Source organism: Rhincodon typus, chromosome 26 (genome assembly GCF_021869965.1).
Source record: "Rhincodon typus isolate 14 chromosome 26, sRhiTyp1.1, whole genome shotgun sequence".
Lineage (NCBI taxonomy): Eukaryota > Metazoa > Chordata > Chondrichthyes > Orectolobiformes > Rhincodontidae > Rhincodon > Rhincodon typus.
The window spans coordinates 2,319,426-2,333,840 of record NC_063357.1 but is presented as its reverse complement, the minus strand read 5'-3'; the positions used below and the strand labels follow the sequence as shown (position 1 = coordinate 2,333,840).

Sequence of the window (14,415 nt, the reverse complement as noted above, 5' to 3'; positions counted from 1 at the left end):
GCTGGATGAACACAGCAGGCCAAGCAGCATCATAGGAGCAGGAAGGCCGACGTTTCGGGCCTAGACCCTTCATCAAAAATTTTCTGATGAAGGGTCTAGGCACGAAACGTCAGCCTTCCTGCTCCTATGATGCTGCTTGGCCTGCTGTGTTCATCCAGCTCTACACCTTGTTATCTCAGATTCTCCAGCATCTGCAGTTCCTACTATCTAGGGTTTATTCAGTATTAGTTTCTGGAGGAAACTGTGGAGTAAAAAGCAATTCAGAAATAATTGAACTTTTTAAATAGTTCAATCAAACTTTTCAGACGTATTATTGACCTTAGCAGCAAGTAGGATTTGAACCTGATCCTTTTGGTCCAGAGGTAGGAATACTACCACTGTGCAACAAAGCCCCCTTTCCAAAAAACTGTTCAGATATGCTATGACACACCTCTAAGGCAGACAATAGATTAAAAGACCTCACACATTAGTGTCACAGGAATCATAATAAATACTAAACAGGTCTGTCAGTTACTGAGAGAATAAAGTACAATAGGAATATTCACCTGCCCAGCGACTGCTAATAAACTTAAAAACTGATTCTTAGCACTGCCCTAGACAGCAAGAACAAAACTCTTAACTTAGATTATTCAATCGATCTAACAAGAGCCTCACATTAGACACTGCACAATGCAGCAGTCTGGCATGTATGCGGAATGAACCAAGCCGAGTCAGCTGATGTCAACTGAGGCAATATTGAGGCAGCCCCAGTATCCTGCTCACAATTGCTTTCCAGCCATTCTGGCATAAGACACACCCGTGTTCTGCACAACTGAATAGTTGGCAATTATTTTAGCTTTACACACAATGATCACAAGTATGAGGGAAGAGGACTGAGGCCGCAGTTACCACCTTCATAGAGAAAGCTGAAAAATACCAAAACAAATAGTTTCTAATTTCAAACCATGAAATATTCCATGTCTCCCCGACCCGTACCCACCTCAAATTCAGCTTTCAAGATCTCTCTTTCAGTACATTTCCTTAGGAAACTAAGTTGCATTTTCAATACTTGCCCGATGAACTGCATAAAAACATTATGTTCAACGGCTATATAATCTTGTAGCCATACTACATGAAGTTAGTCAAAAAGTGCAATTCCATTTTTGATAACTATAGTTTTGGTTTATTGGCCCATTGCTACCATAATTGTTTGTGATAGCTCACCTTTGGGAGGACAGCACAAACATCAGTGGTTTGCACAGAACTACAAATACATGATCCTCCACTTGATTATTTTCTAATAACCTATCATTACACTGGCTCTTGAGATGGGAAGTCTACAAATACAGTATTACAAAGCTCTTTATCATGAGTAGACAATGTAACATTATTGAAACAATGTTAAAGATGTTCTCTTCAGGCATACTAAATTACTTACAACTGCTAGGCATTTCAATGCTTTTGCAGATAGACACCTCAATCTTAGATTCATTATGCTTTATTAGATCCTTCAAGAAAAAAATGGTCATGCAATTCTGGCAACTTTACACAAAAGTAATCTCATTAATGGGCCCCAAAAGGTTAAAATATATTTTTCAAGATTACTCCAATCAATTCATCATTATTGCATATTGGTGACAAATTGAAATAATACAACTTTGAAATATTCTAGCTTAAATGTTATTTCCATCTATAGAAATGCCTAGTGGCATTAAAAGAAATTACCTGCAGAGGCTGATTTCAAATGTCGATAGCTGCTAAAATGTATTACCACAAGATATTTGCATAGTTACAAATAAAATGAGGCTGAATGATCAATATCCAGATGTTTTAGCTCCAGTTTTTAACAATCAGAAATTGGCTCTGTTCAATCATATATAACACTCTTTAGTCTTGCACAGTAACTGACTACACCCAAGAAATGCTGCAAACAAAATCACACCGCTGCACATCCTTTAGCCAGGAAGAAGAAAACTTTAAGAACATATTATCCACTGATTTGGTTTTGAACGTACAGGATTTTACCCTACAGAGATTCAAAATTAAACAACAGTTTCATTTTAGAGCAGAGCAAGGATTTTAAAAAATTGGGACTGGTTGGAATAAAAAAAGTTTACTGTTAGTTGCTTAGTTTAGTCGACACGATTTGTTCAAATGTCAGATATTTGAGCGTAGATCTGAAGTGTTTGAGAATGCTTGAGAAATTCAGCAGGTCAGGCAGTATGTGCAGTGAGATGAACAGAATTAATGTCAACAGATAATGCAGATTTTGGTGGTAAGGCTAGCACTTATTACCTAACACCAATTGCCTCAAGAATAGCTGGACCTGGAGTCACATATAGGCCAGACTAGGTAACGACACAGTTCTCTTCCTAAAGGGCATGAGGGAAGGAAATCTGTCTTGGAGAGAAGCAGCAAAATGTGGTGGCAGTCACCAACACAAAGGCTAAATGTTATTTATCATTTTAATCTTTATTGAGATGTGGTCATCACAGGTAAGGCCAGCATTTGTTGTCCATATCTAACCGCCCTTGAGAATGCAGTCATAAGCCATTTTCTTGAATCTCTGCAGTCCATTTAGATACATCCTCTGTGCTGTTAGGAAGACAATTGCAGTATTTTAGCCAAGCAGTGAAAGAGCAACGGTAAAGTTCCAAGCAGGATCATGTGAAGATTGGAAGTGGTACTGTTCCCATGTGTCTGTTGTTCTCGTCATTCTACGAGATCCCAGGGTTGGAAGATGTTGTCAAAGTACACTTACTGAGCTGTCCAAGTACGGTAGAGTGAGTGAATGTTTAGTGTGGTGGGAATTGGATGCCATTCAAACACATTGCTTTGTTCTGGATTGTGTTGAGCTTGACTGCAACATTACTGAAGCAAGTATTCAAATCACACTCCTGACTTATGTCTTGCAGGATGGTGGAATTGACTTTGGGAATAGAAGAAATGAGTTACGTGCTCTGAAATTCCAAACGTCTAACCTGCTCCTGTAGTTACGCTATCTATGTTGCACGTCCAGTTAAATTTCAATAGTGGCAGATGAAAATCATTTAACTGCAATAATTGTTCACCAAGCTATTTAGACATCAGTAATGTAACAGACAAAGTACACAGCACAATGATCTGCCAGCATCTATCCAAATTAAAACAAACACAGGAATTTCTAGAACAGCTGGCCCAAAAGCTTATCTATTTAGATGATGGAAGGTTACCACTGTAGATGAGATACTTGCACATTTTATTAGTATACTACTGCAACGATTCTGATGCTAGATCAAGTCATCACTAGGTGGAAGACAATGCCAATTATGTTCAGATTTATTCAGAGTTCCATCAGATAAATGTCTAAGTTATGAAAATTTTAGTAAGCACCGTACTTGAGTGGATCATTAAGTAAACCAGAACTTCCCTTTCAGATGGTGAACTATAGTTCAGGACAGAAAACCTTCTCCTAACCATATGACTGTTATCCAAAAGGACCTTTCTTTTCAAAAATATCCTCCAACTCAGAGCCATACGGCATGGAAACAGAGATAAAGCTTTTCGATAGAATGAGGAATCCCTACTCCCATTTACCTAAATAAGCAAACAAATTAGTCATTAGGGATAAAAGTTATTAGGCTCATTAACCACATTTCATTTTGAAATTCATACAAGTAATTTCAAGACAACATACCAAAGTTTAATGTTAAGCAGAAAATGAAGTAAGGCAAAGTGAGACAGTGAGAAAAATGAAGAACACAGAAGAAGTAGGCCAATCAGCCCCTTAAACCATGTACACGAATCAACAGAATCTTAGATTACATTTTTAAGTGTGGGAGCACAAGTTGAGAACGTTTTAAATGTAGAACACTAGTCTCCTAACTTCTAGAAAACAGCATAGTTTAAAAAAGACATTAATATTAATCTTATTCACAGGTCAACATTTCAACTAACATCCCATTCCTAGTGTCATACAAGAATTAGTAATGCCACGGAGAGGATGCATAAAAGGCTCTCTGCAATACTCAATAGGATTACAGAAACCAGGCCACACTGAATACAAAATTAAGACAGACAGAAGCAGGCAGAGGGAAGATTTGGGATGTTTATGAGAGCTCTGGAAATATTTTTAGTATGACATACAAACTTATGAACAGGAGAAGACAGAAAAGAGAAAAGACAATTTTTTGACATTAGAACTTCATGTCCACCCAAAAACAGTATTCAGAGCAGAGTGCTGAAATCCGTAACATGTAAATATCAAGACAAATCACCAGTCTCATCAGACCACATGGCTGCTCTCTCATTAGAGAGACACACAACTGGTAGTGATTTAACTTGAAGGGCACCATACTTCAGGCAAGGTGAGAGCTTGAGGAGTCCATCATGGTAACCTCAGCCAGTGATGGGAATTGAACCCACGCTGTTGGCATTACACTGCTTCACAAATCAACTGTCCAGCCATTAACCAAAACGACACCCCCCCCCATAAACAAATGTAAATAAATGGCGACTTAGACAACCAGATAGACAATTGAGGTCTGACAGGTGCATGATGGGCTAAATGGACAATAAAGTTGTTTGCTCTCCCCCACAGAAAACAAACATTAAGCTATTTTTCAACCACTTTTGGCACTAACCTATCTCGATTGTTCCACCTGTTTAATTATTATGACAATGGTCATCTGCTTTTCTTTCAGGTTATACGTCCTCAAAACTCAAGCTCCAATCTTTTGTAAAGGTTGAATCATTGCAGCTAAGTCTCCAAACTTTTAAAAATTTGTTCTTGGGATCTGGGTGTCACTAAGTCAACATTTATTGCCCATCCCTACTAATTGCCTACAGGGCAGCTGAGTCAAACACATCGCTGTGGGTACAGTCGCAAGTATGCCAAGTCAGGTCAGGATGGTCTAAGGGACATTGACAGACAAGACAGTTCCAACAGCTCATTGATTCATCCAGTACATCAAGTCTGTACCACCAAAAATATGCTTCTACCCACTCTGGGCCCTAACCTTAAATGCGATTATATGTGAACTGCTCATCCATGTAGTTTTTAAAAAGGTTTGAGCTTCCCCACCTCAACTACCCTCCCAAAGTGGGTGAAAAGGTTTTCCTCAAATCCACTTGAAACCTCTTGCCTTTCACTTTGTAATTATACACCCTTGTTGTTGACCTTTCACCTAATGGTAACAGCTGCTTTCTATTCATCCTGTCCACACCCCTCAATCTTATACACCGCTACTGAGTGCCCACTTGACCTTCTGTGGCCAGCCTTATTACCGATTCATCTCCACTATCCTCAAGCAGAAACCAATTTCCTTCTTTCCCAGGGTTCAAAAATCGAGAAACTTGTCCAGCTCAATTCCATACCTTCCTACAATTGCAAACAAACCTTTGTAATCTCAGAAATGATCTCATCATTTACAGATCCTTAGACGACACTTTCCAAACCCATGACCATGAACATTTAGAATTGACAAGCATAGCAGATGCACTGGAACACCATGCAAGTTTCCCTCCAAGCCACTCACCACCCGGACTTGGAAATATCACCATTCCTGGGTCAAAACCTTGGAATTCCCTCCCTAAAGGCAATGTGGGTCAAACTACACCATATGACTTGCAGCCAATCAAGGCAGCAGCTCACCACCATCTTCTCAAGGGCAACTAGAGAGACAATAAATGCTGGCAAGCCAGCGACACCCATAACCCACTAGTTAATTAATGAACTAGATTCACCTTTGCAGTTTTCAAAAGTTATGACCTATACAATCAGGTTGATAGCCACAGTATGGGATATGGTTATCGACCGTTGGGCCAGTGTTTCCTGCCCACCTCCAACTGCCCTTGAGGAGGAGATGGTGAGCTGACTTCTTAAAACATCACAATCCATGCGCCGTCAGTAGACCTACAATGCTAATAAGGACAGAGTTCCAGGATTTTGACTCTGGCAGGGAAGGAACAGTGACATTTCTAACCAGCATTCCCTCTAAGCTGCACATGCAGCCATTTCAATGTTTGGCACGTGAAGATCTGCACTGGCATGTCGATCGTGACAGACTTCTGGTCCCAAGAGTTGTAATCATACAAGAGTCCTGGAAGCCCATATCTAACTGAAGAGCCTTGGTGTTGTAACTGCACTGGAAACGTCTGGTATTTTTGGCGGCAGGAGATTGGTTTCAGTGAGTTCTGGAGCACAGGTTTTCAGTACTTTTGCTGAAATTTTATCACAGCCCAGGTAAAGTGGATAAGGCAGCATGTGGGATCCTAGACTTTATTAGTCAAAATACTGAATACAAGAGCAAGGAAGTTATGACAGAGCTGCACAAGAAGTTAGGTCATAGCTGCAGTACCATGTGCAGTTCTGGTCTCCACATTATAGGAAGGATGTGAATGCACCAGAGAAGGTGCAGATGAGATTCACTAAGATGTTGCAGTAATTCAGCTATTTAGGAGAATCTCAATAGGCTGGAGCTATTTAACTTGGACCAGACAAGGCTGAAGGGTGAACCCAATTGAGGTGGACAACGCACAAGGGTCAGTGATAGGGTAGATACCTTTTCCCTTAGATGAGCCAATAACCAGGGGACAAAGTTGTAAAGATCAGCAGCAGATGGTTTATATAGAATTTGAGATTAAAAATACTTTTCACTCAGAGGGTGTCAGGTATTTGGAACTCAGCATACAAGGTTAAAGGGCAAGTGCTAGAAAATGAGATTAGGATAGATGCTTGAAAACGAGTTCAAATATGATGCGCAGAAGGGCCTTTTCCCATGCTTTTGAACACTGAATCTATTTGGGTGCCACTAGCTAGACCAGCAGTTATTTGCCCATCCCTACTTGACATTGAGAAGGTAGTGGCTTTTTGAACCATACCAGTCCACTTGGAGCAGGCACAACTAAAATGCTGTTATGGAGAGAGCTCCAGGATTTTGGCTCGGCAACAAAGGAACAGCAACATACTTCTAAGTCAGGATGGCGCACGGCTTGGAGGGGAACTTGACCAGGCTGTTATCCCAATTTTGGCACTAATGCCCAGCTATTGGTAAGGAGTCATCAGCAGGGTCGAGTTTGTCATCGTTGATGCCAGACATTTCATTGTTTCGCTGAGACCTTTGAATGGTTAAGACAGTAGGCCATTTTTGGAACAGTTAAGTGTTGACTACATTGCTGTGGATTTGTTATCATACATAGGCGAGGCCAGGTAAGGACAGCAGTTCTCCTACCCTAAAAACCATTAGTGAACCAGATTGGTTTTTACAATAATTGACAATGGTTTCAGACAGTTGATTCCAGGTTTTAAAAATTCAAATTCCATTTGCCAGGGTGGGATTCAAAGAGCCCCCAGAACATTAGAGGTCTCTGCATTACCAGTTCAGTGACAATGTCACAACACAGGCTCCCATCACTTCTCACCTAGCATTTAACTGCAAAATTGGTGAATGCCATCCCATTACTATAAAGGGAAGGTCAGGTTTAAAACACTGGAACTAATCAATTGCCTGCAAGCATACTTTTAATAATCTGAAGAGATGCAACAAATGTTTAACTAGAAGGTGAATAGATTGTTTCATTAAATTAAGCACTGGCACGGTATGGAAACCCAATGAAAATGGATTGCAATAACTCAAATTTGATTTGGAAACTTAGCTAGGTACAGCATTACAGCACGCACACAACGCAGTAGTGGTAAATGGATGACAATCACAACCATTTAACTGCAAAACTGGTTAATTCCACTATATTATCAAATTGTATTTATATTGCACCTGACAAATGATTCCTAGGTTTTTCCCATAAGTGTCAAAATATCAGACTGATCCACATAGGGAAGTATTAGGATAGGTGATAAGTTTTTATAAGGCTTTAAGAAGTACCTTAAGAGGAAACACAGATCAATGATTTTAATGGAATTTCAGAGCTTACAACCTCAGCAGATGAGAATTCAGCTACCTTTGGTACAGCAATTAAAATCAGAAACTAGAACTGGAAGGTGACAGTTCAGAGGCTTCTTCAGCTAGATAAGAAAGAGGGAGACATTTAATAATCAAGGCATTCATCAGTAATTCAACAAGCACGAAGGTGACAGATGAACAGAGTTTTGTGCAAATAAGGGTAGGAACAGCAGAAGCTGGCCAGGAATGTCTTTGGAATAGTCAGCCTCAAGGTAACAGGCACAATGAGGGATTCAAGTAAACCAGGCGAGATATTGAACATGAAAATAGGCAAGCTTGCATAAGGCGCACAACAGTCTTGTGGCACAGCGGTAGTGTCCCGATCATGGGGCCAGAAAATGAGTGCAAGGTGGTGCTGGTTATGGTTTTGGGGGTGGGTGTGGGGCGCACAATGAGATGAAAATCACCAGGCTTCCCAACAATTAGTTGGAAAAAAATTTTAGTTCATCCAGCACAGGATGTTGGGCAAACATTCTGTCAACTGAGTGACAGCTGAGAGGTGGAAAGCTAGAGTTGGGTCTTGGCAGTGTGGATGCAGAGTGTCAGAAGGGCAGCAGCAAGGGGGAATGTGAGCCAAATATGTGGAAATTGAAAGAAAAGAATATTCTCAGGCCACAATTCAATGGATGACAGTGGAAATGTAGAGGAAAATGGTGCAACACCATTTCAAAGACTTTAAAAGGGTCAAGAAGCAGAAGGACATAAATTACCTTTGCCAGTGACGCAGGTTGGTGTTTATGACTTCGACAAGAGTCACACTGCAGAGGGCACTGAAGCCTAGTGAGTGAAATTCAAACATGGGGTTGGAAGAAATGGATTTCACAGGTGACATCATATTCAAACACAAGAGGAAAGGCAGACAGACCCGTAGTTTGCAAGGAGAGATGGCCAAACTGGAAATAAATGACTTGGATCATTTACCTGACAAGTGGCAGTGTTTTAATTAAGCCCTAGGAAACTATTCCATATTGAAATTAGATTTGCATTCTTAAGTAAAACTACTAAAGTACAAACCTAATGACTATTAGATTAGGTTACCTGCATTACACAACTTTTCATTAAAATCATAGTCTGTTTGCAACTTTTTAAAAAACACCCTGACGACTTATTTGGTAAAGGCAACACCAGCGTTCAGTTGGGAGAATTGTAACATCAGATAGAACAGTATTAGTTTATATCATGCTGCAGACCTGAGCACCTGCTGTGGGCAAACACTCCATTGTGATATGGTTGGAAATACCATCAACTGCAGGAGACCCCAAACAAAGGGATTATCCTCAGTCAAGTGACATGATACAAGACGACATTCCCAAAATCTGAACTGCAAATCCTGATTAACTACCATGACCGAAAAATGGTCATTTATTTGCTGGTGGGACATTATAACTGAATGATTATGCATAAGGAGAGAGGAATGTGCAACAAGACCTGGGTGCCCTCATACACCAATTGCTGAAGACAAGCATGCAGGTCCACTTGGAGGTCAACATTTGCCTTCATATCAGACTATTCGAGTATGGGAGCAGGTTGTCTTGCTGCAATTAAAAAGGGTCTTGGTGAGACCACACCTGAAATGTTGCATGCAGTTTTGGTCTCCTTATTTGAGACAGGATAATCTTGCTATATGTGGTGAATCACTTAGGATTATATTCACTAGAGTTCAGAATGAGAGGGAGGATCTCAAACCTCAAATTCTAACAGGACTAGACAGGGTAGATGCAGGAAGTACGTTCCAATGACAGGAGAGCCCAGAACTCAGGGTCATAGTACAAGGATATCAGTAAAGCATTTAGGACTGAGATGGAAGAATTTCTTCAGAGTTCAGCGCCTGTAGAATTTGTTACCACAGAAAGCAGGTGAGGTTTAGGAGTTGGATATAGCTCTTAGGGTTAAAGGAATCAAAGGATATAGGGGAAAAGCAGAACAGGCTAATCAGTTGGATGATCAACCACCATAATGAATGGTACCAAATTAAATCCCAGTCTGAGATAACAAGGTGTAGAGCTGGATGAACACAGAAGGCCAAGCAGCATCAGAGGGGGAGAGAGATCCACTGAGGTCTTTCAAGAGGGAGGAGGGTAACTTCTTCAAGGTAGGCATACTATCTCTAAATCCCAGTCAGTACCTCTTTAGCTGAATCTAGTTAGAGGTTGGGTGTTACAATTCCTTCCACCCACCCTATGCAGCTTTCTGACTGTGATCATTGTTTTATGTCTTTTCTAGGAAGTGCAGCATGTGGACTTAAATGGCTCAGGATTAGTCCTTTTACAGCCAATGTATCCAGAGGGTCTGGCTGCTTGCCTATCAATGTACAAGAAAACAAGCACTTCAAAAAAACTTTGTTTAAAACTCTCCAGTTGCAAGGTTCCAAACCATCCATGAAACATAGTCAAATGTTCCAAAGAAACCCTGTATTCCTAAAGACCAACTGATTCAATGACTGGAATGAAAACTGCAAAAGCTTCACCCGCATGACTGATGGGCAGCACAGTAGAAGCTGTCTAGCGGCTTGTTTCAATGTGCTGAGACACCTGCCAATCAATGTGCATATCTTCTAAAAGGCCTGAGGTGAAGAGAATTGCTCTAGTAAAGTGCATAAAGTGCAATCAGAATGAGTAAGCAATCAGGACTGGAATATTATGAAAGCCATTAAATTAAAGAATCTATATAAAACATTAGAAAGATCTATACTGGCTGGTTTAAAGAGGTACTCAAGAAATTCTTGCACAAGAATTTAACATTCCATTCCATGTTTCAACCTCAGTTACATCGTTGAAGCAACAGCTGGTTCATGGACCAACAAACAAGGTTAATCACAGAGTTCAAACACATCATCCTCCTGATGTGTATGAAAATACATTATGTAACATATTAATATCTTTAATTATTGAATCTTCCAAAATTTAAATTTTCAGAAGACTGTCAGCAAAGTCGTAAGCACAGCTTTATTGCTACAATAGATTAAAAAAAGACATAGAAGGCTTGTTTATATCAGTTTTATTTATAGCAGAAATTTGTTTACCATACAATTGTCCTAGTTCTCTATTCCCCATCATCTCGCGCAGGTTATTCAGCCTACATCTGTGACAACTATTAACTGGAAACAGATTTGTAGTTTTAGAAACAGCAGACTGTCTGACAGTGTAAGGAAGGCCTGGATTTAGTTTGCCAGCGCCCTCAGGTTAGATTATTTCTGCTAGGAAAAAACTACCACTCATTCTGTTAAAAGATCTAAGTTTAAGCACATTTATAGGTAAAGACTTCCTTCAGCCCTGAATACTCAACGAAAATCATGTCTAAAGCATTACAATCTTATTAGTCTGGTCAGCATAATACACCAGGATGGGAAGAACTTAACTATTTAGAAACAGCTTCTGAAAGAAAAGGAATATCTTTGAAGAATCTTAAACCAATTCCATTGCCTGGCCATTGTACCACAAGTTATGGGAAACAGTGGCCTGCTTGATGGATGCATTTGGACTCTGCCTGTGCCACCCATGCAGTATAGTTAAGTCAGTAATGGCAAAGGGTATTGTGCATTTCTTCCAACACTGCACAATTAAGAAATACATGCAATTATTTTAATGAAACCAGACATAACTAAAAATTGAGAAAAACAATGAAACCCCACATCCCCCCATCAGTATGAATATTTGAAAAGAGCTCCACGAACTGACAATCAGTTTTAAGATGTCAAATCCAACCATCGTCCAAAGATTTTCACTCAAAATTAATTTACAAATCCAAGTGTCTCATGGCACTTATTAGAATCCCATCCATAATTGAAATTACAATATACCACGCAGTTACTGCAACTGTTTAAAACGTCACATCATAAATGCAGTAAATTACAGCAATCTAAAATTTTTCTACATTGTACTTGCAAACAAATAGACCCTCCCTCCAAAAAATAGTTGCCCATATAACAGACAAATCAGTCGGTAGATTCAAACTTATATTAGTAATTTCACAGTTAGCTTAAGGGAACTGATTTTAAAATGTCAAGAACATTTGTACATTTTTCCTCAATTATTAACAGAACTTTAACAGGTAACCATTTCAGATAAGCAAAATGATTCTTATTATGTGCGAGGGAGACAGTGAATAGCATCAAAAATAATATCCTAGACTTATAATAGCTTAAATTTAGCCTAATTTCTAAAAGGAATTTTATAACAGCTTATGAACCCACATCCAGGTTTGCAACTGCAGAACCCAGACTTTTCAATAGGTTGAAATTACCAAAATAAATAGCCCACAAAACCTTGAGATAAAAATCTGAGAGAAACTGATTGAGTCAAAGCGTGTAGTGACAAAAAACCCTCTGCAATGAGAAGCTGGGTTTGGGAAGGAATTCCTGGCCTCCACCCCGCCTCATTTCTCAGCATGTGTGCGCTAAGGGTGACCTGCAACTTCCGCCTAGGCAGAATGAGACAAGAATCGTCCTTAATGCCATTGTGTATAAGAATTAAACTATAAAAATTAAAACATTCCAATTCACATTTCCGATCAGAAATTCTATTTTACGTGAGACACAGACATGAATTAAAATGGTGGTCTGGCCCATTCTCTGGGCGCTAAACCTTCAGACGTAAATTCCACCGCATTCATTTTCTAAATTAAATCAGTGGGAAACCGGTAAGGAGGAGGAGGAGAAGGAGAAGAGACATACACCGCCATCCATTAACCCAAATCTCTCCTCTTGCCCAAGCATTGAGGAAGCAATTCAATGTCATTCTGCAAATCGGTACTTTTTCCTTGCTTCGGGGGAGGGGGGAAAACGAGGAAAGATTCAACCTTCAGAACCCGAGGCTGGGGGAAAACGTCGAGAGAAATTATATTGGAAAACGAGGGGTGAGGGGTGGGGGAAGATTTGAAAGGAGGGAGGGTTGGGAAGAGACGACTTTTACAGCGAATGTACCTCTCTCCATGATGGAGAAGGGAGGGGTCGGTGTGAATAAAAGACAGCTGGGATCTTGCCGTGCCTCCCGCTGGAGTAGGGTCAATGCCCTGCCCAGGCTGGAGAAAGGGGAAGGAGGGGGGGGGGGGGGGGGGGGGAAGGTGGTTTTTGGGGGTTTTTTTTAGATCCGGGATGGGGGTAGAGGGGGGAGGGGAGAGCGCGGGCACCGAGCGGCCGCTGGGCGCCATTTTGTGAAGCCGGCGGCCGGGAGAGACAGGGTGAGGAGAGGCTGGACGGGGGAAGGGGGGGGACAAACCCTACCATTCAAAACCCTACACCACAAAAACAAAACACGAAACCCTAAAACAGCTAAACCCCCCCCCCCAACCACCCCCCAAAAAAACCCACCACCGCCACCCAATCACCTCACAACAACGAACATCTCTCACCGTCGTAGCGCTCAGCCTGCTCGGCCAGCTTGGCTTGGTAGACGAGGTCTTCGCGGTCCTCCATGTTCTCCGGCGGAGGGGGTGGGGAAGGGAAGGTGGCTGAGGCGCTCGATGGACGGGAAGGAGGATGAGGATTACCTCCTTTTTTTAAAAAAAAGAAATCGCCGGCGGCTATAATTTAGAGGGGCTTCTTTCTTTCCGTTTAGGTTGCGGCGGGGGGAGGGGTGTGGCGGCGGTAGGCGATCGAAGGATGCAGAATTTCGGCAGGAAAAGAAATAACAGCGAGCTTATCTTTCTTGCCGATTCTTTTTTTCCTTCCCAGGCTTTAAAAGCCCGCAGACAAGAGGAGTGTGGTTCGGGGAGGGGGACTGGCAGAGAAGGCGAGGCGAAGTCGAGAGGCAGACACGGAGGGAGCGACCGCCGTCCTCAGGAAGCAGCCGAGCCGCTCACACACAAACCTTGCTCGCCCGCTCGCACCCGCCGCCGAGCAGCTGCCAAAATGGCGGACAGACAGGGTATAGTTCCGGGCTCCGCTATCCCAGCGCCTCCTTTCCCCCTCCCTCATTCACACACACTCTCTCACATTGCGCGCCGCCGGGTAGTGAAGCGGCGGCTGCACTACTTTCCTTCCGTCTTCCCTACTCCAAAGGCCTTCAGCCTGTCGGGTGGGGGCAGGGGTTGAGCGCATGCGCGGATGACGGCGGAAGGATACGCGCCCCTCCCCGGGTGGAATCATAGGGCGGTGAGAAAAGGCAACAAAGCCCGTAGTGCCGGGCACCGCGCCTTCGGGCGAGCGCTCCGCGCCGGTGAGGTGGCACAAGCGGAGCGCAGGCAAAAGTGTGGGCAAGGCCGCTGTGTCTGGCCGCGCTGTGGAAAGAGCGCCAGCTGCTATAAGAGAAAGGACAGTCTGGGCGTATGGAGAGCAGCATGCACACGTAGATGTATAACATTGCATGCAAAATTACACTTATATTTTCAAAAAAGCATATTGCTCAATGCATTCCACTCGAAGGAAAATATTTTCCATTAATTCATTTGTTGATGAATGTCTTCCGCTTTAAGGGAAAATAAAAAGGAATCGTTGCACACGGGGCATTCTGAAACCAAGTCGGACAGTCACCTCCAACTGTCAGGCCATCTCTACAGG

General features: G+C 41.9%; 1 protein-coding gene across 1 annotated transcript in view; it reads right to left on the bottom strand.

The window, feature by feature from the left end:
- ywhae1 (tyrosine 3-monooxygenase/tryptophan 5-monooxygenase activation protein, epsilon polypeptide 1) overlaps positions 1–13,855 on the bottom strand; it is a 43,188-nt gene extending 29,333 nt beyond the window's left edge. Inside the window, exon 1 of the mRNA XM_020516422.2 lies at positions 13,269–13,855. Coding sequence (XP_020372011.1) covers positions 13,269–13,332 — 64 coding nt within the window. The 5' untranslated portion in view covers positions 13,333–13,855. The remainder of the gene's footprint in view (positions 1–13,268) is intronic.
- Between the last annotated feature and the right edge of the window lie 560 nt (positions 13,856–14,415).